Source organism: Portunus trituberculatus, chromosome 3 (assembly GCF_017591435.1).
Source record: "Portunus trituberculatus isolate SZX2019 chromosome 3, ASM1759143v1, whole genome shotgun sequence".
Classification (NCBI taxonomy): Eukaryota; Metazoa; Arthropoda; class Malacostraca; order Decapoda; family Portunidae; genus Portunus; species Portunus trituberculatus.
The window spans coordinates 6,232,755-6,260,377 of record NC_059257.1 but is presented as its reverse complement, the minus strand read 5'-3'; the positions used below and the strand labels follow the sequence as shown (position 1 = coordinate 6,260,377).

At 40.2% G+C, this 27,623-nt stretch overlaps 2 protein-coding genes across 4 annotated transcripts in view; both read right to left on the bottom strand.

Annotated features, from left to right (window-relative positions):
* Positions 1-1,977: 1,977 nt before the first annotated feature.
* Positions 1,978-16,369, bottom strand: LOC123508943 (neuralized-like protein 2). Of its 2 annotated transcripts, none has more exons than XM_045262990.1 (7): positions 15,902-16,369; positions 13,783-13,874; positions 10,793-11,098; positions 9,943-10,385; positions 9,134-9,281; positions 5,591-5,757; positions 1,978-5,307 (listed from the first exon to the last, which is right to left on the bottom strand). In XM_045262990.1, exons 2-6 carry the CDS (start codon positions 13,847-13,849, stop codon positions 5,642-5,644), a joined length of 1,080 nt encoding a protein of 359 aa, XP_045118925.1. In that variant the 5' UTR covers positions 13,850-13,874; positions 15,902-16,369; the 3' UTR covers positions 1,978-5,307; positions 5,591-5,641. The 2 variants fall into 2 exon arrangements, with proteins under 2 accessions (XP_045118925.1, XP_045118933.1); XM_045262998.1 differs by lacking the exon at positions 15,902-16,369 and adding an exon at positions 13,037-13,091 and having other exon boundaries at positions 13,783-13,854.
* Positions 16,370-21,150: 4,781 nt separating this feature from the next.
* LOC123510275 overlaps positions 21,151-27,623 on the bottom strand; it is a 7,936-nt gene continuing 1,463 nt past the window's right edge. The window contains exons 1-4 of one of the 2 annotated variants that reach the window (XM_045265268.1): positions 23,672-23,817; positions 22,093-22,363; positions 21,516-21,699; positions 21,152-21,304 (exon numbers count right to left, since the gene is read on the bottom strand). In XM_045265268.1, coding sequence (XP_045121203.1) covers positions 21,259-21,304; positions 21,516-21,699; positions 22,093-22,363; positions 23,672-23,725 — 555 coding nt within the window. In that variant the 5' untranslated portion in view covers positions 23,726-23,817 and the 3' untranslated portion in view covers positions 21,152-21,258. Of the gene's footprint in view, positions 21,305-21,515; positions 21,700-22,092; positions 22,364-23,671; positions 23,818-27,623 lie in introns of those variants that run through there. The other variant, XM_045265277.1, reaches the window with a different exon arrangement.

Genomic DNA, 27,623 nt, shown 5'->3' with positions numbered 1-27,623 from the left:
GAGGGAGGCGGGAGGGTGTGTTTGATGGACGGCTTGACATCAGAAAGGAGACAATAAAGGAACCATTGTTTTATCAGCCACTGGGGGTCGATGGGGCCGCCGGCACGCCCTTGTCTGGATGGATAGATAGATGTCTGTCTCTCCGTCTATCTGTCTGTCGCTTTCACGTCTGTTATTCTACTTACTTCATACTTTAGTTTCCCGCAGTTTGCTAGGTTATTATTATCATTAGTGTTTTATTGATTCATGTCTGTCTGGGTGGCTGTCTGTCTGTCTGTCTGGGTGGCTGTCTGTCTGTCTCTCTCCGCCTGTCTCATTTCCGTTCTTATCTAACTTTACTTTTCTGTAGTTTTGGTTATTATTACTGTTATTATTAGTGTGTTTATTGATTCATGACTGTCTGGATGGCTCTGTCTGTCTGGGTATCTCTCTCTCCCTTTCTGTATATTTTATTCTACCTATTTCATGTTTTGCTTCCATAGTTTCTCAAGTTATCATTAATATTGCTCTTAATAGTAGTTTTATTGATCTATGTTTGTCTAGGTGGCTGTCTGTCCGTCTGTCTGTGTGGCTGGCTTAGTGTCTGCTTCTTCTCTGTTTAATGGTTGTCATTTTGTTTATTTCGCATCTTATTTCCTTACAGTTTATGCTTTTATTATTTATGTTTCATTGATTTCTGTCCGTCTGTCTGTCTGGCGGGCGGGCGGGCTGGCTGTCTGTCTTTTCCTCTGTCGCTGCCTCGTGTTTTATTCTTGAACTTACTTGTTTTTCTCTATTTCCTGTAATTTGTTGATACTATTAGCATTTTAGCGATTTCCGTCTGTTTGTGTGTGTATGCCTGTTATGTTTGCTGGCTGTATATCAAGTGGCTGTGTCTGTGTGTATTTTGTCCTAATATTGAAACTAATATTTTTCTTTAAGTTCGGTAGTTGAATATAATCGCTGGTTTTATTGATTTCTGTCTGTTTCCTTACATATATTTGCCTGTCCCGCTATATCCGATGTGTTATTTCGGGATTTTATCTCTTTTTTTTATCTGTTTGCTATGATAATTTCCATTTTTTTAACATTCTCGAGCCTCTGGTCTGTCTGAGTGTCTGTCTGTCGAGATCACGGTAACGCTAGTCTTCCATTATTCTCCCACAGTATCCCTCCCACCCCGTTTTCTCTTTACGCGAGGCATATCCTATTACTTATTGATTTGAATTGTCTGTCTGTCTGTTTGTCTGTCTGTCTGCCTGTCGGTATGTATGCGTGTATGTATAATGAGGTATCTCATCTCCCGGCACCCGTAATAATGCATCTACCTTGTATCAATTATCATTATCATTATTTTTCATTATTTATCATTATCATTATTTCATTTTGATTGATTTGTCTGTCTGTCTGTCTGTCTGAAGGGGCGGGGCTAGCCAGCGCGGGACAAGAGGGGCGGGGCAGGACGGGGGAGGAGTCGGAGGAGGGAGGGCAGGAAAGCGCGGGACAAGAAGGGCGGGACGGGGCAGGACAGCCAGGGGGGAGGGGGGCAAGAGCGGCGGGGAAAGGACAGGGGAAAAGAGCGGCGGGACGGGGCAAAATAGCGCGGGACCAGAGGGGCGGGGCGGGGCAGGACAGCGGGGGATAAGACCGGCGGAACGGGGCAGGACAGCGCGGGACAAGAGGGGCGGGGCGGTGCAGGGCAGAAAGGGGCGAGAGGAGCGGGCAGGACAGCGTGGGACATGTGGGGGCGGGGCGGGACAGGACGAGAGAGCCAGGCCAGGACAGAGCTGGACAACAGGAGCGGGCCGGGGCAGGACGGGGCGAGATAGAAGGGGCGGAGCAGTAACATTTTGGGCATTACTTTACTTGATTTTTCATTTACTATATACAATACAATAGTAACTAAACACTCCTTGAAAACAGATAACAACACATCTGTAAATAAATTATAGTAAGAATCTCTCTCTCTCTCTCAAGGGATAAACTTCAAACACAGCAGCAGTAGCCTTATTTTATTAATTTGTTTGGACTTGACTTTCTCTCAGTTATCTGGAACCCCATTACTTTCACATCAACATCATCATCATCATCATCATCATCTTCCTAAGTCATTCCCTGCAACACAATGAAAGACCTGTATTCTTCAGCTTGTTCTCTCTGTTCTTCAGAGTTACAGGTAGTTAATGGAATTCTCATGTTTTCTTCTCTCTAGCCTAACTTAATAATACAATTATCAATGGAATTATGAAAACACTCTTCAAAACTCAATCTTCAAAAAAATTTGTTGGAATTCTTGTCATGTTATTTCATTTACCTATCAACAAAAAACAAATATACCTTTAAAAACTCCAGTAACTTCCACTACAGTCTGTCTCAAGGGACACAGAATAGTCTTTTTGCAATGACATTTTCTCCCTATAACTGGTAGCTAATATATCAAACTGAAACTGTCACTATAGAAACTTGAAGGAAAACCTTGACAACGCCAATAACTTCCACCACACCCTTCAAAATAATGCAGAATAATCTTTTTGTTGTTTCTGTTGACACTTCTCTCTTTCATTAATAGTTTGCTTCTCAATCACTAGAATGAAGAAAACAACCTTGAAATCTCCAATAACTTCTACTACTAATTCAAAATGGTCTTTTTGCTTTGTTTCAATTGACATATTTCCCTCCTTCACTAGAATCATAAACTAAACGACCTTGAAAACTCCAATAACTTCCACTAGTACAGTCTGAAAGCAATGCAGAATACAGTCTTTCCATATGCTACAGTTTACAGTCTTTCCATCACACAACAACTGGAAAAATGTATCCTTGTTTTATCACCACCCAAACACTGGTAAATTAAGTCATATATTCTGTACATTTCTTTCAAAACCACCCAATAAGTGAGGCAACGTGGGCCTTTCTTGTCCTATTGTCCTGTCTTTTCTCTCTGTCTTGTTTCAGTGATCTCGAGTTCATTTGTCTCATGAACACTTGTTAGAGAAATGGTACCCACATGCATACCCAAAACACACAGACAGGCATACATACAAGTCACATGAGATATCACATACATAAACACATCTGAAATGAAAGCAAAGATGAAGGAAATGGCTATAATACATACATACATGCATACATACATACACATCACATAAATTTTGATGTATCACTTCTAACTTTAAAAAAAAAAAATATAATAATAAATGAATAAGAAAATAAAAATTAAAATAAATCAATACAGTCTTTTCCTGTTTATCTCTTAAATGAAAGAAATGAATGATGCTTTTTCTCCAAGCCACACCAAGACAGTGGATAAACAACTGGGAGCACATTTCAAGACATTTATCCCTTTCATTTGGCTAACTCTCTTAAACATGCTCGAGGACTGTCATCTATGTGGGCCTTATTTTTGTTTAATCATTTTTGTTTCCCTCGGCCAAAGAGAGAGAGAGAAAAAAAAAAAGAGCAGTACAATGATGCTTAAAACACCACACACTATCACTTCTTTGCTTTGTGCTGTGCCTCCATCACACTCCTTAACCCCTTCAGTACCATGACGTGCATCCCAGTACTAAAGAGGTTAATGTGGCAGCAACCTTGTTAAATTTGACTCACTGTAGGGCACCATTAGGAGAGGAACTGCACTCTCTTACTCTCTTCTATGTTATTTGTCTCAATCTCAAGCTCTGTTCTCAATATCTGGTAAATTTTTCATCCCCGTTTGCACTTATTGGCAGACTAAATAACTTCCTTGTTCAAACTTCCTGGCAGGGTAACTTAACCTGTGTTCTTTTTGACAGGGTAATGACTTAAACCTTATTCTTTGTGGCAGGGTTATAATCTAATGTTTCTGTTTCCTGGCAGGGTAGTCATTTAATTCCTGTTCTTCATGGCCAGGTGCTAACTTATTCAATCAAATATTATGGCAGGGTAATGACTAAAGCCCTGTTCTCTCTGGCAGGGTGACAGTTTAAACCCTATTCTCACTTCTGGTAGGGTTAAAAACAATCTATTCTTATTTACAGACACACCCTTCATAACCTCCTTGCTTAATACAAACTGGGACTGATTAGTGTAAAACAAATTTGAATTGAATTTCTGGGACATATTACCCCACCTATGGCTAGAGTGCCTTGTTAATGCCACTCGAAGCTCATACAAAGCTGGAATGTTTCAAGGGCACACCCATACACTGCCACAATCACCATCAGCACCACTAGCAATGGAGAGGCTGGTAATAATGTAAATGTACTCCTATTTCTTCCTGCTGCTACTCTGTTCTCTAAATATGGCTGGTGAAAATTACTGTAAATGAACACACGCACTAATGCACATACTCGCACGGACACACACACACACACACATCGCTTCCTTCTACAAAATATCACTTCCAGCAAAAAGACAAGAGAATGTTTCAATGAGAAGAGGAGGAGGAGGAGGAGGAGGAGGAGGAGGAGTAGAAGGAAGAGGAAGAAGAGTAATGAAATGGTAGAAAACATCAAAATCAAAGATGCAGTTTGGAGGAAGTAAGGAAAAAATGGGATAGAGGAGGAGGAGGAGGAGAAATGTAAAGAAGAGAAATAAAAACAAAATGAAAGATACAGTTTGCAGGAAGAAAGGAAAAAATGGATAGGGGAAGGAAGAGAAAGAAGAGAAAGCAAAGAACAGGAAAGAGAACTAAAACAGAAAAATAAAGTCTAATAAAAATTAAAGATACAATTTGGAGAAAAGAAGAATAAAAAAGATACACAAATCCTGTCTCAATTTTTCTTCTCTACATTAAAGGGATTTCTAAGACTTCTAAAGGATCTCTCACTTCTCCTCCTCTTTCATCTCATCTTTTCCTTATCTCCCCACCTTGTTTTGTTTGCCATGCCTCTCCCAGACTGTACACACACACACATCTATATACATATTTATACTCCCAAAAATACATACATACATACAGTTTCAAATATGTAATGAACTAAACTTTTGAGTCCTTCTAGTTACACTTCAGTAAAATGATGTAATAACTTTTGCCAAATGCAAGGAACCAGTCATTCATTCACCCATCTTGTCTTCACTACTCCCCCTCTCTCTCTTTCTCTCTTAACTGAGCAAAGTCCAATGTACAATAGTTACCATGTATAAATAACCAAATATTCACTCTTTCTCTCAGTAGTAGTAGTAGTAGTAGTAGTAGTAGCAATAGTAGTAGTAGTAGTAGTACGTAGTAGGTGGATGACTTCTCCAGTGGAAACCAAGGGAGGGAGGAGGGACGGGTGGATGGAGGGAGGAAAAGTGTCTCTCCAGTCAACTCTCACTCTCCTCCTTGGCTGTAACTCACTTATCCTGGAGGAGAAAAATATAGATGAGCAAACAAGAGGGAATATGAAGGAAGAAGAGGAAAAAGGAATACTATAGAAGACTGGAGTGTTTCCCCATGTTGTCACTATTCCAGCACTTTCCCTTATCTCTTCTATTCAGTGTGTCTGTCTGAACTATCCCATACTATCCTGCCTTCACACCAACACATCTCTTCCTCATTTTTCTTTAATTTTTGTTTATTTGTCTGTGTTTAGTTGGAGTGTGGAGTGCCTTCCTATGTTCTGTAAGCAGTCCAGCACTCTCTCACCTCTTCTCTCCAGTGGGTGTCTGTGGGTGAATGGCGGGTGACCAGGCAGCCTCAGCTCTCAAAGAGGAGGTAATCCTTCAGTGTTCTAGGGAGAGGCAGCGCGTTCACTCCATGCTGGGCGATGTGCTTCACGATGGTGTCTCGGCAAGCACTCTTCAGGGACGTCACTGCAGTGAAAGGAATAATTATACACTTGTTTATAAGTTAACTCAACTGAACCTATCTGACCAAACTTTGACTGCAGTGAAAGGAATAATTATACACTTGTTTATAAGTTAACTGAACTGAACCTATCTGACCAAACTTTGACCTAACCTAACCTAACTGATGTCTCAGTAAGCAGTCTCCAGGGATACCACTTGAAGATAGAAACATTTATACATCTGTCTAATTACACATCAATCTGTTGTTTAAGAGAACCAAACCTTCTTAAAGATATAACCTTAATATTCCTAAACTCAAGCTCAACCAAAGGTAACTTCACTATAACCACTCACTACCATACATTTACAATCTTAATATTCCTACTTGTAATCTCAGTGTGTTGACATGCATGAACAGTGTCCGACGGACAAACATTGTTGCCAATTAATAATGGAAGTGGAAGGACTCGCTGATGACATCAAAAGCGTGCACCAAGAGATGTACCGAACACTGCCCGTGTTCGTAGTATCAGAACTTCAGACACTGTCTGTGAGATGATGCTGCCAGGCACATGATGAACAAAGTCACTTGGTTATTGGATATTTAAAGTTAGTTGATTAGTATTCACCTGCCCTGTCAACATGGCTAGCCATGTGTCTGTCATAGAGAAAAGTTATCATTGGGATAGAAAAGAGACCCTGTTGCTAATCAAACTATACTGGCAGAACCCACGTTTATGGAACATCAAGGTAGAAATTTACAAAGATAGAAACAAACATGTAGTGGCAACTGCCGTATTTAATGGCATGTAGGACGCACCTTTTTGCAAAATTTTGGCTCAAAAAAATTGCCGTGTCTAGTGTGTGAAGTTGAGACTTCCCACAGGCTTATCTTCTCCCTGACATTCACTAACCTAGCTTACAATCAGTACCTCTACCTACCCTTACTGCATGCACCATTATTTTATTGCTGGTACTATTATTATTACCAGTATTATTATTTACTTGTGGAAAAAAGAGAAAATAGATAAAAGTTGCTTGTGGAAAAAAGAGAAAATAGATAAAAGTTGCTTGTGGAAAAAAAGAGAAAATAGATAAACCAGCAACAACTAAAGAGAAAACCCCTTCATGAGGGCCGTTGCCAAGGCTTTCCCCGGACTCTACATCTCTGATCCGATCATAACAAAACACATCAACATCCTCAGCGTTACAGCAGCAGGAGGAAAAAGATCAAGTTATACTATTTCCTACAAACTACGAGTCACAAATTATGCCAAGGAGCATCACAACAGAGTAGCAGCAAGGGCTTTTAGGCAACCTCGTGAGAAAAAAAATTATGTGTCTGGCAACAGCAAGAAAACCAAACAGAGAGTGCAAGGAAAGGCAAACATGACCTTCGTTGCCCAGCCCCACATTGGCCAGAACTTGAGGATGACATTGCTTTTTGCATCAATGTTTTCAGCTGTATAATGTGCTGCAGATTGCTTTCAACAGTATACGCTTAAATACACTAAAAACTTTTTTTCCTGAATTTGACCTGATGAAATGGGGGTGCATGTAAGCCCCTGTGTCCTATATGCCGTCAAATATGGTTTCTATTTTCAGATTTTCAATGATCATAAACTTCAACAAACTGAACATATTGTTCTCCAACCCATACAAAATCAATGCTCGGCACACCTGTTCCAGGTACATCTGATAATGTACAACCTGCAACGCCTGAGCCCTCACGCATTCAGTCTCAAACGACTCGAGGGAGATCTTTACTCACTGACGAGAGGCGTGAGATGCTTCAAGAAATGCTTCATCAACTGAAACAATGATCTCAATGAGAGGAGGAGGATGACCATGATGACAGTGCTGTTGGTTGTGTTGTTACCAATGGTTTGAGAAAGACGAATAAAGAAAATAAAATCCATGCACAGAAACTAATTGCTGAGGTGCTTTTTACCAATGGTTTAGGAAAATCCATGCACAGACTAAAGCTTTTTCTAGGAAAATTAGACAAGCTTTCATTTTCATCGAAGGTTGTTGAATAATTACTTGTTAAAATGATGATAAGGCAAGGACATAATTAAATGTGTCTGTATTCAAAATGACATGAAAACATACTTCAAGTCATTTGAACTAGATGGGCAAGATTTCGTCTTTACCTGACAGGTCACCCCTCAAGTTGAGTGATGTCTGATTTGCCAAACTCATAGTACTAGGTAGTGTCTTTTCAGACACAGACAAAACAAGAACTATTATGTATATTTCTAATCTCATGTCTGTGCTAAATAGTAGGCCTGTCCTTTACCTTATGCCTGTCATTTCTATTACCTTCACATTATACATGTATTTCTTATCACCTGTCTTTCACTTGTCACAAACAAGCACTGCTTACCTTAAAGTATGAATCCTTATGCACGTTTGGCACATATCAGGAATGATTGCACACAGACTCTGATTTGAGATTCTTGTCCTGTACAGAAGGGAACTGTGGGAACACACGGTGGAAAGGTAGATCAACGTTGCCTCTAGACGTGCTTCAGGTGAAATGCTCTCTTTTACACAGGTGTCCTGCCTCGTTATAAAAGGTTTTGCATTTTCCAATAAGTTATAGAAGTTATTTGGGTCATTCTGCATATAGTTTGTGAAGTCTGATTCATGACCAATTTGCAATTCATGTAAAATGGTTCCATGGGTCCTCCTTCCACTTCATCAATACAATCAGTCTTTGCACAATTCCCTTCTTGTCACCTCCTTGTCCTCAGAGTACAGCAATTATCATGCTGTATACTGCAATTTTATTGGTTTTGTTTTTCATTTTCTTGTGCACCTGGTAGTGGTGAACCACACCAGATGTCAACAACAACCATGTGTCGCCCAAGTTCACACACTAACTTGATTATCTATGTGTCACCAGCGGACATCACCTTTGAACATTGCCTGCTGATCTTTGCCTTGTGAGCAGAGTTAAAACAGTGATATACTACAACTGCATCTAGTATCACCTTTTGTTGCCAGATCTACTTCCATGGTTTCAACACTTATGACATCCTCCTGCTTCACCTATAATGTAGTAACAATGTTTGTCCATCGGATATTGTTCGACTGTGTGGCTACATCTAAACAACTAAACCTAAGCTAACCAACCCATCCATCTCCATACAGCTAATCCTAATCCATTCAGTATCTTGACGCATTTTCATACTCATTCTGCTTACTATTTGATTTTATACAGCTTCAGAAACTTATATCGAGATTAAAATACTGAAGACTCTGGCCATTAATCTTCTGACCTCCATAGACCCTACCTAATGTCAGTAAAATTGTCTAATCATACATGAAACTCAAGATAGAAATGCATCCCAGTACTGGAGGGGCTACTATCCCAAAACCTAACCTAACAACCCACCTCCATACAGCTGCACAATCCGCACTTGCTTGGTGGTGCCATAGACGTCCACCACAGCATAGAGGGGCGCCTGTTCAAAGGGCAGTTTCTTGGTGAAGGCACCCTGGTCCTCGCCATTGATTATGTAGTGCATCTCAGCTAGGTTACCCTGAAATTATCTACTTGTTAATAACTGAGGGAGAGAGGGAGGGAAAGCAGGAGAGAAGGAGGGATAGAGGGAGAGAATGGATGGAGAGAGAGGAGGAGCGAGAGAAGGGATGGAGAGAGAGGAGAAGGGAGAGGAAGGATGAAGGAAGACGAGGGAAAAAGAGAGACACAAGATTTTACTGTATTTTAGTTAGGTTACCCTGAAATGACCTCTTGTTAATGAGAGAGAGAGAGAGAGAGAGAGAGAGAGAGAGAGAGAGAGAGAGAGAGAGAGAGAGAGAGAGAGAGAGAGAGAGAGAGAGAGAGAGAGAGAGAGAGAGAGAGAGAGAGAGAGAGAGAGAGAGAGAGAGAGAGAGAGAGAGAGAAATGATAGGAAAGATTTTAGTGCATCTCCGTAAGGTTTGCCTAAGATGCCCACACTTGTTAATGAGGAATGAATGGCAGGTAAATAAGCTTAATTGATACTGTGAACACCTGAGAGAGAGAGAGAGAGAGAGAGAGAGAGAGAGAGAGAGAGAGAGAGAGAGAGAGAGAGAGAGAGAGAGAGAGAGAGAGAGAGAGAGAGAGAGAGAGAGAGACTAAATCTCACTCTCACATTCTCTCTGCTGGCCCTCTCACTCTCACAATGTTCCCAGGCCAGCACCTCTTCCCTTTCCACTCACCCTGGGCAGATAAATGACACCTATTCGACTTCCTTCATCTGTGGGGAGAATGTTGTCTCTCTTCAAGGTGATGCGGCGTCCGGAGGGTGAGGTGATGGCGTAGGGCGTGGGCTGGAGGGAAGAGCGAGGCACCAGGCCCCTTGATGTCTTGAGGTACTCTCCAAACATTATGGACTCCAACCCACGCCCCACCATGCCTCCCAGGGCTCGCCGACGATTGCGCAAATGAAATACTCCTAAATTCTCCTCCTCTTGTTCTACGGGGGGGGCGGGGGAACACTCCTGGCCTCCCCCGCCCCCCCCATCCTCCAGGCCTAAGGCTGGGTTTGTGGCAGCAGCAGCAGCGGCAGCGACGGCAACGGCAGCATCCCTCTCTGGCTCTGTTTCTGTGTCTTGTTGTACGCGGTTCTGGCTCTTGGTGATGGCGCAGATCCAGGAGTTGCCTGTGGGGGAGGCTTGGGTGAGTGGTGGTAGTGGTAGTGGTGGTGGTGGTGGTACAGTATTAATTTGGTAAGTCTCTCTATTTACCAGGTTAGCTAAAATAAAGTACCACACACTCATGAAAAGTAGAGGAGGTGATCATATCTGGGAGAAAGTAGTGAGGTAGCTTGACCCCAGAGAGAGAGAGAGAGAGAGAGAGAGAGAGAGAGAGAGAGAGAGAGAGAGAGAGAGAGAGAGAGAGAGAGAGAGAGAGAGAGAGAGTAAATGCAATGTCACAATCAAGTTTCTCTCACACTCATCCATATTGGTCTGGCAGGGAGTAAAAAGGTAACAACTAGAGAAAGAGAAAGAAACAGAGAGAGAGAGAGAGAAAAAATGCAATAGTTCACCAAGTTCCCCAGACTCTCACCCATATTGGTCATGTCTGGCAGGGAGTAAGGGGGCAGCTTGAGCAGGTCTGGGCTGGCGGGGTTAAGCTGGGTGAGGCCAAGACGCATATGCCCCGTCCAGCCCGGCTCTGTCTTCTCTATCTCCACCAGGAAGATCTCCCCCGGAAGAAGAGGACGCTCGCTGATGGTGACAGCATTGGCGAAACTTGCCTTCCTGTACGCCACCGTGTTGTCATCATACAGCATAACATTGGCGCCATGGTTGGGGTGAAAGGTCATCGTCTGGAAGCCATTGGGCATTATGGCGGCGATCATCAGTGATCCATCTGAAATAAATGCTCTCGTCACTTTCTCTCATACGCACATACAGACGATGATTATTTCTCCTTGTATATTCATATTCAAAGTTTTTAGTGTTTGTAGTTTTGTGAGGCATTATTGCTACAGCGATCCTTCTGAAATTAATGCTCACGTCACTCCCCTCCCTTCCCCTTCCCTCTCTCTCACACATGCACACAAACGTGGAGTATTTCTCCTAAATAATTTAGTTTTCTAGCATTTTCCTGTTGTTTGTGGGCATCAAGGCAGCAATCATCAGTGGTCTGAAGAAAAAAAAATGCTCGTCACTCCCTCTCTCTCTCTCTCTCACACATACACATACAAGATGCCGAGTAATTCTTGTATATTTAAAGTTATTAGTGTTTTTCTGGTGTTTGAGGGCATTATGGTCCAGCTGAGATAAATGCTGTCATCACTCTCCCTCAAATATTTGGGGTTTTTAGTTTATTTTTCTGGTGTTTGTTTTATTTTAATTGCTTGTTGACTTTTTAGTTTTGTGTGTTAGTCTTTCTTATCAGCCTAATTATTTAAGGTTTTCTTATGAGATTCTTTTTCCAGGTGTTTCTGTTTTGTTTGATATTTTGCTATTTCTTAGTCTACATGTTTAATTCAGTCTTTCATTCTTGTTCTTATTGCAAACTCAAACATTTTCTCAGCTCATCTACATGCAGTCATTTTAGTGTTTCTGATCTGTATTAATTATTCTTTCATTTAATTCTTAGTCTCATGTTCTTTAACCTCTTCAGTACCATGCCATGTTTCCATTTTTATTCTGATTATTATTTTGTGATTTCATACAGCTTCGGAAACTTATGTGGGGATTAAAATAGTGAAGACTGTTACCATTAATCTTCTGACTTCCACAGACCCTTCCTAATGTCAATAATATCATCTAATCACACCTAAAACTCAAGGTAGAAATGTGTCCCAGTACTGAAGGGGTTAATGGCCTTTCCTTGGTTTAATCTTTCCTAACTTAATCCCACAACAATCTTTATGACATTTGAATCTTGGGTTTTTAGATAAAAGTAAAAATTAGTTCATAAAATCATACAGGTTGAAACGGCGAAGTTCTGATACATTTCCACTCCCTTTCCCTCAAAACTCCAAATTTCTGTTGGATCGTAAAGCTTGTCGTGGGATTATAGGAGGAGAAAAAATTTGGTTAGGGTGTGTTAAGGTGTGTTATGTTAGGTTAGAGTGTGTTACAGTGTATCTGTAGAGTTGGGTTAAGTCTGCATGCGTTTATGTTAAGTTAGGTAAGAGTGTTAGGTCAGCAGAGTTATGTTAAATTAGGATGTGTGTTAGCTTGCATTGAGTGAGGGTGTGTCTGCAGTTATGTTAAGTTTGGGTGTGTTAGGTCACGTCAGGGTGTGTTAAGGTGTGAAGTCATGTTACAGTGCACTAGTGAGAGAGAAGATAAGATATGATAGGTTAGGTTTAGACGCCAAGTAAATTTCACTGATTTTTTACTTTCTTTCATCCAATAAGTCTAGATTCACAACATGCTCTAAAATTTGTATATTTGATTAAGCTTATCCTTGTAACTCGGACTGAAAATGTCTCAGTATATTTAATGAAAGTTTTGAGGTTGTGATGAAGTGTTTACAATTAGTCCGTCTGTCTGTCTGTCTCTCTTCCTTGTCATTCCTTATCACACCACCACCATCACCACCTCATCACAATTCCTCCTCCTCATCACCACCACTACCTTGTCAACACCATCACAGCCTCACCACCACCATCACAACCTCACCACTGGCATCACTACCCTGTCATCACCATCACAACCTCACCACCACCACCACTACCTCATCACTCACTCACAGCCTCTCCCTCTCATCACTCGCTCACACAACGTCAGAGAGCGAGAAGTGAGAGGAGGAACAGTCAGTCATTTCTCTCACTCACTCACTCACTCTCACCTGAGCCTCTGTCGCCGTGAGCTCTCCCAGGACACTTACTCGTCACTCGCTAAGCCTGTGAGAGTGAATAGTGAGTGAGTGTGTTATGTTCTTGCGTCTATACTTGCCTGAACAGAAGCGCAGCGGTCTCTCACTCTTAACACTCTCTCTCTCTCTCTTAGTGTACGTATCTACCTATATTTATTTGATCTACCTTTAATTCCTACATCGTTTCTTTTTCTTTTATAACCGCTGGTGACAATATTTCATTAGACTTGCCTAAATAAACTATGATAATGAATAAGAACAGCCACAAGATTAAATTCGTACCCAAAAATCTGAAATAATACCAGCAATAAAGCCAAGAGCAGCTTTTAACATTTAATTTCATAACAAAGTATCAATGAACAAGATTTATTAGTCATATTTGGCAACACCCACGTATATCTTTCCATTTCCTGCCCTCCTTACTTCTATAATCTCTTATTTCCTTCCCCTTTTCCTCCTTTAATCTATTTATTCATTATTTCTCCCATTTCTTTTCCATTATCTATCGTTATCATTACTATTGCACATTTTCTCAACATGTATTTAATGATTTTTTTTCCCGCTGAATTCTACTATTATTCCTCTCTCTCTCTCTCTCTCTCTCTCTCTCTCTCTCTCTCTCTCTCTCTCTCTCTCTCCAAACTACCAAAAACAATAAAACTAAACACACTCTTTCTTACTTTAATTCATTGGCACTGTTCTCTACCTCAAAAACTCACCCGCTCTCTTCCTCTTCCTCGTCCAGGCTCCTCCCCTCAGCTGATTGCGTAGGGTACGTATTTTCATTCTTGTTTGGGGTCGCACGTATAAACTAGAAAGGTAAAAACACACTTAATGAAAAAAAAAATAATAATAATAATGTAACATCGATAATGGATTTTGGAGCGTAGAAATGTAGTTAATTTCTCACAAAAGCTGAAAAAAAAAAAAATCCTTGAAAATTCCTGTCAAAGATAGGTACTGTACGTTTCAAAAGGGGGGCGAGCCAGGGCAGACTGGAGCAACGGGTGGTGGAGCCAGTGCCTGCCCTCTTCCCCCTTCAGCATCACACACACACACACACACACACACACACTCCGTAATGGGGAAGAATGGTTGGATGATCAGCAGACTGAGGTGAATCACACACACACACACGCTGGTATGGATATAGGATATATGAGTTTGCTCCAACCCTAAAATATACAACTAAGTACAGTACACACACACACACACACACACACACTGCATGCCTGAAACATCTCAAAATATCTTGAACAAACACGTACTGTAAAGCATAGTAGTATTAGTAGATATGGACAAAGAGAGCCACTCTAACAATATTAACACACACACACACACACACACACACACACACACACGGTAAAACATAGTAAATCATACTACATATGGACGAAGAGAGCCAGGAAGGCAAGGTAGCTGGGAAGTATCCACCATCGTGACGTCACGGCTGATGACGTCACGGCCCGGCCTGGTGAGCGGGCTGATGACGTCACGGCCCGGGTTGGCGGGCTTATATACGTTACGCAAATAATTTTAAAATTGGCCATTCGAAAAAACGCCGCCAGACCCGAATGCTTTATATATTCTGACTTGGCACAAACTTTAACTAATACCAAAAATAGAAAGAGATTCCAAACCCTCGTAATATTAAAAATATTTCAAAATAACTATTAATAAAATGTTGGAACTTGACACCCCCTTAAAAAAATTAAATGTCCATCCATTCTCCCTTCAAAGGAACGAAACACACTTTAAAAGATAAGAATAGACTTTTCCAGCAGTTATGAGTGAGTTAGAGGCTGAAATAAATCATTCCCAAGGGTACCAACAAAACTATTATTGGAACATTAACACCTTTACAAACAATTCTACTCTCCACTAATTCCACTCACCAGAAACGCAAAACGCTTAAAAACACATGAACTATTTTTCAAAACCAATAAGAACTCGATACTGGCTCAAACTAAAAAAATTCTTTCACGGTCTTGAAAATTTGTCAAAAAATAGCGCCCTTATTTAACACAAAAACAACGCCAACAACAACACGCTGCTCCACACACTCGCACGGAAAACACTTCAGACACAGCGAAATACTTGTACAAAGCATCAAATATTACTAGTGAGCCCAAATAAACACTCCATGAATTAATGAAAATAATCCTGGATTCCGGGCAGACCTGGGTAGGCACTACGCATATCCAAGATGGCGGCGGGGCTGTGGAGGAGTCGACCCCCCTTTGCATTTAACTTAAACCTTCACCAAACTTAACTCTGGCCATGGCAGATGTGTCTGAGATGCTGTTATGAAAGCCTAGTAAGGTGACTGTATGCTGTGGCAAGACAGGCCTATAATAATGAGAGATAAGGCTCGAAACGGCCGATAAAAGAGATCCAAGATGGCGACGGGGTGTGTTGTTGGGTGGACACCCCCCCTCTACCTCACATAAAAACCCTCACCAAACTTGAACCTGGCCATGGCGGCGGTGTTTGAACAGCTGATGTGAAAGTTGAGTGACGCGGCTGCATGCTGAGGCAAAGCAGGCCTCTAATAGTGAGAAATAAGGCAGGTTATGTCAATAAATAGGGATGAGGCGTCCGCTAGTTCAGCCGTTTTGTATCAATAATTAGCCAAATATCAATATAAAAAGCTAAATGATAGATAAATGGCACTGAAAATATCAAAACAACGAATAATGAAGCTTAACCTTCTCGCCCAACCTTTGAAAATGCCACAGAAGGGCCGTATGATGATATTTCCCGAGTTATCCCTTGGCTGCGACTCCCCTTAAATAAACCCCGAGACACGGTAAAACCTAGGTCAAAGGCTGTACTCACCCTGATAACGTAGTTGTGCCTCTGTGGTTCAGTTTTGTGGCCTTTAAGTCCAGTAATAAGATGTGGAGACGAGTGCATGTATGTCGGTGATAAAAGCAGCTAAATTCTCTCACTGCAACTGTTTTCCAAGGCCACAAATACTTTTAGCCGGCTTCTCAAGGCCGTTTATTCTGTTTTGAACGTAGAAATCTTGTTAATTTCTCAGTAGGACTGTAAGAACAGTCTCAAAGTCCCGTTTCAATTCATATAGAAGCGCTGTAGTTCAGCCAAAATGTACCCCCTACCCCCACCGCCAACACTGGCAAAATACGCGGGAACTGTAGATCTTATTTGTCACTTATACTTTAAAAACACTTTTAAAATATCGAGTAACTTCAATAGTCTTTAGAGTGTAGAGATCTTGTTAATCCATCACTGACACTTTAAATCCACTCTTAAAATACCGTGTCAATTCAACTAGGGGCGATTAATAGTGAGGATCTGGGACTGCTCAACCACCTGCTCCCGCAACAGACAGGATGGACTGAGGTCACTGAGGTGAGGGGACTGGTGGGGCCTGGAGGGGGAGTGGCGCCGCTGTTTGGATCAGGGTAGCAATACTTGACATATTGACGAGCTAATTATTTCAAAAGAAAGTTTGCTGTTAGAGGAATATTAACACTACTCTATAAATAGTGTAAGTTTTCTTGTAATTATATTCGCAGTAATAGTAATAATATAACTAGATATAAAATAATGTAAATCCTGCTAGTGCATTTTTAACTCGCCGCTAAAGTATACGTACATTGTTGGGAACGCGAGCATTGATTAATAGATGACACTTTGATCGATAATGTCTTGTTAACCAGGCTGTGACATATTACTATACGCATGTTAGTTCTTAATGTGACAATCAATATACAAGATAACCAATGTGTCTTATGCCTGTTTCTTTCCTTCCAGTTGAAAAGACAAGGAATCAGCACTTTATCATTACTTTTATTCATCTGACATCATCACAAGGTATGGAAAACTATTAAATTCTAAATAGCGTAAACTATCTTATTAGGAACACATAACCAATATACAGTAAGACACTTTTTCCTTGGACGGCACGGCAAGAAACTCCGCCTGTCTTTTTCATTTATCAAGTGGGCGGAGTTGATATGTTAGAATGTAAGCCCTTAGAACTGAAAAAGGCCTTACCTTACCTTGCTTCACCTTACCTGGAAAGATTCATAGCTAGATTACAAAGGGCACAAAATCATTCTTAGTTTTCAATGGCTGTCTAAATTCAGCGACAAGGAAGGAAAGAAGGAAGAAAGGAAGGAAGGGAGGGAGGAAGGGAAGAAGAGAGGAAGGAAGCAAGGTAGGAAGGAACTGCAGTACGCTAATTACAGGTGTTTATAATTGCCATCTCTCATTACTTCCGGATATACGTGAGCTAAAACAGGGAAGAGGAAACATTTTATACGCATTTACGCGGAAGTGTTACCAGAGAGAGAGAGAGAGAGAGAGAGAGAGAGAGAGAGAGAGAGAGAGTACTATTAGGTATAACTTTATCAAATCTGTGTGTGTGTGTGTGTGTGTGTGTGTGTGTGTGTGTGTGTGTTCAGATTATGTAACTCGGAAAGTAATGACATTTTACTGATAATAATCGCACCACATTGAACGAATCACCTCTCGTCCGATCAGTGAGGTTAAACAACGAGGTGCTGGAGAGAGCTTGGATGGGTGACCGCTTGGGAAGACCGGATGTAATAATAATAATAAAGATAAAATAAACAAATTATAATAGAAACTTTATATAATTCAATACATAAATACATAGGCGGTGTGTGTGTGTGTGTGTGTGTGTGTGTGTGTGTGTGTGACCCTGAATGCACAACCTCGCTATGTGTGTCACCCGCTGACGATATGACGACCTTAAACACCTTTTCCCTTGCCCTCATTAATAACCTCTCTCTCTCTCTCTATCTCTCTCTCTCTCACGGAAGGGATTACCGGTTTTAGTTAGATTATACTAAGTAAAGGTAATTTCTCTCTCTCTCTCTCTCTCTCTCTCTCTCTCTCTCTCTCTCTTTCAATACCAGTGAAAATTAAAATGATTAAGTTATGTAGAGAGAGAGAGAGAGAGAGAGAGAGAGAGAGAGAGAGAGAGAGAGAGAGAGAGAGAGAGAATTACAAATGACTCTTACTTAACAAACGCACCCAACTCAGGAAGGAAAATAATAGTAGTAGTAGTAGTAGTAGTAGTAGTAGTAGTAGTAGTAGTAGTAGTAGTAGTAGTAGTAGTAGTAGTAGTAGTAGTAGTAGTAGTAGTAATAACAACAATAATAATAATAATAATAATAATAATAATAATAATAATAATAATAATAATGATAATGAAAATAGAGGGAAATCTAAGGCACTGAATCACTGGATCACTATGTCACTATCATCACCAATGTCACGATCATCATCACCACCACCACCACCGTCACTCAACCTTCACTATACGCTAACCTTGACTTTCATTTTTGTGTTCTTAGGATTAGTCGTCATCACCAGCCTTCCCTTTTATCGGAACTGTCAACACTCCCTCTCTCTCTCTCTCTCTCTCTCTCTCTCTCTCTCTCCGTTAGTTTTTATCTATTTTTTTACCTATCTTTTTATTGTTCTTGTTGCTGTTGCTGTTGGTTGGTGAGGATGTATACAGTAGTAGTAGTAGTAGTAGTAGTAGTAGTAGTAGTAGTAGAAGTAGTAAAAGTAAAACCAAAAGTAGTAGTAGTAGTATAAGTAGTAGTAATAGTACTAGTAGTAGTAGTAATAGTAGTAATAGTAGTAGTAGTAGTAGTAGTAGCAGCAACAGCAGCAGCAGCAGCAGCAGCATCAGCATCAGCAGGAGCAGTAGTAGTAGCAGTAGTAGTATTAGTAGTAGTAGCAGTAATAGTAGCAGCAGCAGTAGTAGTAGCAGCAGCATCAGTAGTATTTAGTAGTAGTAGTAGTAGCAGTAAAAGTAACACCAGAAGTAGTAGCAGTTTCAGAGAGAGAGAGAGAGAGAGAGAGAGAGAGAGAGAGAGGAAGGCAATAGGGGAAGTGATGTGGGAACAGGAAGACAAACAGGCAGGGAGTGAAGAGACGAGCGTTGCAGTGTTACCAGATCACCACCACCACCATCACCACCACCACCACCACGACCTTGCCCTAACGCATTGCCTTCCTTCACCACAACTATATAACACACGCCTCTGTTCCCTGCACCATCAGTCACTTCAGAGACCCCTACACTCACTGCCCACGTACCATCATGCACCAAGTCACCATGTACCTCACCAGTGTCTTCCTTTGCCTCGTTATGGCTACTCAAGTGACGTCTGTAATTAATGGTGAGTTAGTCTTTCTTCCTATTTATTTTTTACTTCATTATTTCTTATTTTACTTTTTTCTTCCTATATTTTCGTTTTTTTATTATTTACTTTCTTTTTGTGGTTTATTCAAATTATGTCCGTCATTAATGGTGAGTTAGTCTTTCTTCCCATTTTTTCAGGTTTCTTCTTCTTCTACTTCCTTTCTTTTTCTTTTTTATCTTTTTTTTTAGTTTCTTCTTCCAATATTTTCGATTTTATTATATTATTATTATTGTCTATGGCTACTCAAATTACTTCTATTATTAATGGTGAGGTTTTCTTGCTTTCTATTTCTTTGGTTTTCTTCACTATTTTCGATTTAAGTTTTTTTCTTCCAATATTTTCGATTTTATTATTATTATTATTGTCTATGGCTACTCAACTTACGTCTATCCTATTTCGTTTTTTTCTTCAATATTTTTTTTAATTAACTCTTTTTTCTTCTTCCAATATTTTCGATTTTTTTTCCAGTATTTTTTCCTATGGCTATTCAAATTACGTCTATTATTAATGGTGTTTTTTTCTTCGTTTCTTCGTTTTTTCCTCACTATTTTAGATTTCAATAATTTTCTTCCTTTTTTTTCCTTCCAATATTTTCGATTTTTATTACTATTATTTCTTATGGCTTCTCAGCTTAGGTCTATCATTAATGGGGGGGGTTTTCTTTCTTCTTATTATTTAGTTTTTCTCTTCAGTATTTTCGATTTTACTTATTTTTTTTCTTTCTATTGCTTCTGGTCATGTTTCTTCTGCACTTTATTTTATTAGTTTTTCTTTCATTATTTTCTATTTTATTTTTTTTCTTTATTTTAGGTGATATTTTTTCTACATTTTCGTTTTTATTTTTCATTTTTTTTCATATTAAGGACGGTTTTTATTGGTTAGATTTTTTGCTTTCTATTTTCCTCGTGGTCATATGTTTTTCTCATTTTTTTTCTATCAAAGGTGAATCTTAATTAGGGAAACAAGCTTTTTTTTTTTTTGCTATCCTGTTCATTTTTATGGTTTGACTTTTTCGCATCTGTCTTTTTTCCAATATCATTTTAGGAGGTAGTAAGTTATGATTTTCATCCTGTTCATCTTTCTACTGCAAAAACTGACCAGTATCTATGTTCTCTGATCCCTTTTAACTAGTTGAGAGAGTGTTACGAGACAGCAGACAGGAACCAATTAACCCTTTCAGTACTGGGACGTATTTTTACGAGTTTTGAGTATTATTAGACAATTTCATTTACATTAGGAAGGGTCTATGAAGTTCAGAAGATTAATGCACAAAGTCTTCACTATTTCAATCCCTTACATTAAGTATCCGAAGCTGTATAAAATCACCAAATAGTAATTAAAATGAATATGAAAACGCATCCTGGTACTGAAGGGGTTAAAAACAAACAGGTAGACAGACAGACAGACAGCTTCAGTTACAACAGCTTGATGAATACAAATACCTACACATATTTTGACAGGTTAGAGACAGACAGACAGACAGACAGACAGACACATAACTTTAATTCATTACATAATACACACACCTTAAAAATAATAGGTAAAAAATTGCAATATTTTAGTTGTAATAAATTGTATATTCATTTTATTTTAGCCTAAATTGAGTAAAACCAAAAAGAAAATCTGGCATCAGAACATCGATTTTGATGATAAATGACAAGAGCCGGCAGGAACAGTAGTAGTAGTAGTAGTAGTAGTAGTAGGAGGAGGAGGAGGAGGAGGAGGAGGAGGAGGAAGAGGAGGAAGAGGAGGAAGAGGAGGAAGAGGGGGAAGAGGGGGAAGAGGGGAAGAGGGGGAAGATGAGGAAGAGGAGTAGTAGTAGTAGTAGTAGTAGTAGTAGTAGTAGTAGTAGTAGTAGTAGTAGTAGGAGGAAGAGGGGAAGAGGGGAGGAGGAGGAGTAGTAGTAGTAGTAGTAGTAGTAGTAGTAGTAGGAGGAGGAGGAGGAGGAGGAGGAGGAGGAGGAGGAGGAGTAGTCCCAGATGGTTACGTAATCACCTCGTTATCAGTTGGATAGTAAGCTTCACCACACCTGAAAATGCAGAGAGAGAGAGAGAGAGAGAGAGAGAGAGAGAGAGAGAGAGAGAGAGAGAGAGAGAGAGAGAGAGAGAGAGAGAGAGAGAGAGAGAGAGAGAGAGAGAGAGAGAGAGAGAGAGAGAGAGAGAGAGAGATAAATAACTTGTAAAACATTTAACACTAGCAAAAATAGTCACGATTACACACACACACACACACACACACACCTGTAAACAACGCAGGAGACCCCAAGTGAAGCATCCTTAGCCAGCCTCACTATGTCCCTCATGTTGGGAGGCGCCACCAGGTCCAGGGCGGTGAGAAAGAGGGAGGCGCTGGGGTAGAATCTAGTGAGGACATCCCCTGCTTCACACGCCACCCGCTCCAGACACTGCTCCTCGTTGTGGTAGCCTGGTGGTGGTGGTGGTGGTGGTGAGATGGTGTGGTGATAGTGTGGGTGTGATGGTGACATGGTAGACTGAGGGAATGTTGGTGGTGGTAGTTTAGTGGTGTGGTGGTGGATGGGTGTGTGGTGTGGTGTGGTGATAGTGTGTGTGTGATGGTGTGGTGGTGATACAATACACTGAAGATGGTGGTGGTGGTAGTTTAGTGTTATGGTGAGATGGTGTAGTGATGAAAGTGTGTGTGTGGTGTGATGATTATGTGGGATGGAGTGTGTGATGGCGTGGTGCGCTTAGCAAAGACTTCTGGTGGCAGTTTAGAAAAGGTATAGTGACAGATGTATAGGCGCGTGTATGGTATGGTGATAGAATTCGTGCGTGTGATGAAATTGTAGTGACTCACCCATGAACCCCATAACGACAAGCCTAACGGAGTCTCTGGCGATAGAGGAGGTCATGGCTGCCTCTGCTTCCCTCCCTAGTCTGTTCTCCTGCTGTCGGTGCTGGTGGAGTAACCGTAACACCTGCTTCGCCACCTCAATGATCAAGGCCCTCCCGTTTATGTCCCTCACGCCACTGTCATCATACGCGTCTCCTTCACTCAGATACTCTCTCCTCTCTGCTCTGTCTCCGTGCTGTACTCCGTCTTGACCGCCTCCCCACCACCGCCCCATCTGAAAGAAAACACTAGATTGATGCATGTATTCAGAAACGCCTTCCCCTCTCAATACAATTTTCCAAGGCCGCAGAGACGATCAGCCGAGTTCTCAAGACATTTTCTCATTTTAATTAACTAGAAATTTTGCTAGAACTATAAAAATAACCTTAACCCCTTCAGTACTGGGACACATTTTTACCTCGAGATTTGCCTCTAGTTAGACTCATTGACATTAGGAAGGGTCAATGGAGGTCAGAAGATTAATGGGCACAGTTTTCACTATTTCAATCCTCCCACAAGTTTCTGAAGCTGTATGAAATCACGAAATAGTAAGCAGAGTTCAAGACACTCATTTTAATAAACTAGAAATTTTGCTAGACCTATAAAAATACCTTTAACCCCTTCACTACCATGACGTATTTACATATGCATCCTGCTTAGTATTTGGTGATTTGATACAGATTCAGAAACTTATATGGGGGAATAAGATAGTGAAGACCGTATCCATTAATCTACTGATCTCCATAGACCATTCCTAATGTAAATAAAATTGTCTAATCACACCTAAAACAAGGTAAAAATGCGTCCCAGTACTGAAAGGGTTAAAAACTCGAGTATCTTCAACTAGTCTTTGGAAAGTAGTGATGGTGAGAGAGCAAACCATTTTAGAATACGAGCCTGAGCTATGAACATTAAACTAAAACAGGGCGAGTTGATTGTATGAAATAAGAACACGTGCAGCTACAATAAAGGGTTTAATTAAGTTCGGAGCAAAATGAAGGAAGAACACAAGGGTTGGAGCATGACCAAAGGCTATACACATGGTTGTTCTTGTTTACACGTGGGGTAGTTGTGCCATTGGCTGGTTTGTTAGGTAGTTAGTGGCTGTGGTCAAGAGTTACTAGTCATATATAAGTGTATAGGCAATAGATTTATGAATTACTAGTCTTGTGAAACAGTGAGTAGGTAATAGATTTTCTGTCTTGTTAATATTGAAAAAAAAAAAACTATTACTGTAATCATGAAAACGCTCTTGGGAACACCATTAACTTCCACTACAGTTCGCTAATTAAGTGAGAAATGATTAAAAACACGGAAAAAATATTAAAATCCCAAACAAGAAACAAACACATGGATAGGGAAACACAAAACGTGACAAAGGCATGACAAAACGTGACACAACACACATACACACGCACACTTAACTTTCCCTTTCATTCTGACCGTGAAAAAAGCGCCCTTCCTTCCTCCTCTCCCTCCCTCCCTCCCTTCCTTCCCTCCCTCCCTCCCACTCACCCTGACCTTGCTCCTACATATTACTCACCGCGGATGTTACACTGAGTAGAGTGAGGAAGGTCGACAAAAGAGGGAGGGTCATGATGGTGGTGGTAGTGGTAGTAATAGTAGTAGTAATAGTAATGGACCTCTCCCTCACACCTCACACCTCCTACTAAAGCCGTATAAGACTCATCCCTGCCTCGTACTCAAGTGTTTATCGAAGCTTCGTTCATTGTATTAGCTCGTTGTCTCACTCATTCACTGCTTCACTTACTGTTTTACTCCTCTTCCTCGTGATTGAGAGAGAGAGAGAGAGAGAGAGTATTGATTAGTATATTCTCTCTCTCTCTCTCTCTCTCTCTCTCTCTCTCAATATTACGAAAATGATGATGATGACGAGAAGGAAAAGAGGAGAACTGCTACTACTATTACTATTACTACTACTACTACTACTACTACTACTACTACTACCACCACCTCACTATTGCTAATCACCTGTTCTCTCTGTTTCAGGTAAGCACTGGGACAAACAGCAAGGTGTGGCGAAGGTTTGTGTAAGGAGAAGCGACTTACTCATTATTGGACTCACTCTTGACTCATTCCTGACTCACTGTGACAAGCTGAGACATTTTGCGACACGTTAATTAATGCCATTTTGAAACGTTATCATCTTGAGCATCGTTATGGCTTCAGTAGAGTGTCAGTGAGGTTAATCAAACTATTTTAGTAGAATCTAACTCTAATTTAAGACAATCCAATTCTTTTAACACAATTCAACGCTGCTCAAGGTGTTAAAAAGACTCCAATATCTGATAACACTACATCTTAACCCCTTCAGTACCATGACGCGTTTCCATATTCATTTTGCTTATTATTTGGTGATTTTATACAGCTTCAGAAACTTACGTAGGGGATTAAAATAGCGAAGATTCTGGCCATTAATCTTCTGACCTCCATAGACCCTTCGTAGTGTCATTAAAATAGTCTAATCGTACATAATTCTTAAGGTAAAAATGTGTGCCAGTACTGAAGGGGTTAAGCTAAGATGCGAGTTTTAATTATTCATTTTTTCTATTCCATGTGGGTTTTTCACGGGAATTTCTGGGCTAAAGGGGATACTTTTAGGTACCTCCTATCTCAAAGCCCACCCGCTAGGAAACCGTTGCCCCGAGTGAGGAAGCACAACCTACACTCGGACCATGCGCTTGGAGACCCCTCGGACCCCAAAGCACGCATGGTTCCACTGTACCACGGCGAATTAGGCATCACACACGAGGGAGTAATGTAATAAACGTGTCTCTATAGTACCTGTTCATTGAAGTTTATCTAGTCAAACCTTAAGAGTATTTAGTATATTTGCATTCATAACTGGGAAAATAAAAGCACAATAGAACATAATTGGTGTGGGAAAGTACTATATTTGTCTTTATCACTGGGGAAAACAAAAATAAGGAGGGGTGTTTTCAGATAATGATACGGAATAAGTTACATAGCTAAAAAAAAATATATATAAAAAGTCAATGAGTAAAAAGAGAAAAAAACGGAAGAACGAAGTAATGAATAACCGTCTTGAGTCTCCCAGGCAGGTAAAAAAAAAAAGGAAAAAAACAGGATAGGGAAGGATAGAATAGGATAAAGAAAGGATAAAAAAAACCAGAAAAGGATAAAAAGGGACATAAAAAAAAAAGAATAATAAGAACGAAAAGATAAAAATGATAAAAAATAAAGATAAAATAAAAATGAATGACAAAAATGATAAAAACTAATAAAAGGAAAATAAGACAATAAAAGAATAAAAAAACACAAAAAGGATAAAAATAATAAAAAATTAAAAAAAGATAAAAGCCAACGAGTAAGAAAATGAGAAAAGAAAGAAAAAAAAAGAAAAAAGAAAAAACAATAAATAATCAGTCAAAGAATAAGAAAAAAGAGAGAAAGAAAAAAGAAATAAATAAATAAGAAGTCAATGAATGAGAAAAAAGAAAGAAAGAAAGAAAGAAAGAAGAAAAGAAAGAGAGGAAGCAATTAATAACCAGTAAATGAATGAGAAAAAAATAGAGAAAAAAAAAATAAGTCAACGAATGAGAAAAAAAAGAAAGAAAAAAGAGAGAAAAAGAAAGAGAAAGAAATTAATAGCCAACTTGAATCTGCCAAAAAAACTTTCATTATGGCGTTAAATTAGAGACAGGAAAGAAAAAAAGAAAGAAAAAGAAAAGAAAACAAGAAAACAAAATAAAAAAAAGGGGAAAAAAAAGGAAGGATATATTGTGACCTTGTTTGAGTGTTGACCTTTGCATAGTGGTGTTGTGGTGTTGTGGTGTTGTGGTGTTGTGGTGTTGTGTTAAGTGTTGCAGAGAAGACTTGTGTTGCTTGTGTTGCCAGTTAGTCAAGTTAGTGTTGGTAATTAGTGATTTGTATTGTGTTAAGAACTGTTTGTTACTTTTGTTTTGAGCATTATTCCTGTGTTATTATGATTACTACTGCTACTACTGCTACTACTACTACTACTACTACTACTACTACTACTACTACTACTACTACTACTGCTACTACTACTACTACTACTACTACTACTACTACTACTACTACTACTGCTACTGCTGCTACTACTGCTACTGCTACCACTGCTGCTGCTGCACTACTACCACTACTACTGCTGCCACTGCTGCTGCTGCACTGCTACTGCACTGCTGCTGCTGCTGCTGCTGCTGCTGCTGCTGCTGCTGCTACTGCTACTACTGCTACCACTACTGCTACTACTGCTGCTACTACTACTACTACTACTACTACTACTACTACTACTATTACTACTATTATACTGTTTGTCTCACTGAAATAAAGTATTTCTTTACTACTACTACTACTACTACTACTACTCTCTCTCTCTCTCTCTCTCTCATAATATTTCATGTGTTCTTTTGCCTAAGTTACAGAGAATGATGATGATGATGATGATGATGATGACAAGAAGAGTCGTCGCCATCATTGCAACACACACACACACACACACACACACACACACACACACACACACACACACATTTCCAGTCACAAACAAAATTCGCCTCCACTGAGTCACTGGGACACGTAAGTCAGTCAGTCAGTCAGTCAGTCAGTCAGTCAGTCAGTCAGTCAGTCAGTCAGTCAGTCAGTTAGTCAGTCTGTAATAATGCTTATCAGGTAAGAAGTTAGTCAGAAATTAGTCTGGACACTGATTAAGTCCAGTCAGTCAGTCAGTCAGTCAGTCAGTCAGTCAGTCAGTCAGTCAGTAAGTCAGTCAGCAAGGTGTCAGTAAGTCAAAAAACATAATATAATGTCATTTTAACCACCGATTAAAAAAAAAATGGAATAAATAATAACAACAACAACAATAATAATAATAATAATAATAATAATAATAATAATAATAATAATAACAACAATAATAATAACAACAACAACAACATGAACAACAACAGAAACATCGACAACAATAAAAACGAACAATAACAACAACACAGATAAGAACACACACACACACACACACACACACACACACACACACACACACACACACGGCCCGGTAGCTCAGTGGTTAGAGCGCTGGCTTCACAAGCCAGATGACCGGGGTTCGATTCCGGCCGGGTGGAGATATTTGGGTGTGTCTCCTCACGTGTAGCCCTGTTCACCTAGCAGTGACTAGGTACGGGATGTAAATCGAGGAGTTGTGACCTTGTTGTCCCGGTGTGTGGTGTGTGCCTGGTCTCAGACCTATCCCAAGATCGGAAACAATGAGCTCTGAGCTCGTTCCGTAGGGTAACGTCTGGCTGTCTCGTCAGAGACTGCAGCAGATCAAACAGTGAATTACACACACACACGCGGTAATTCAAATCAATCACAGGCAAATCTTCTCATTATCTCCTTCCTTCAATAAATGTGTAAGTTTTTATTCCTACCACACTTCGCCACACCAACCTCCTGCTGGACTCTCTACCACAGTAAGGTAAGGGCCCGCCACA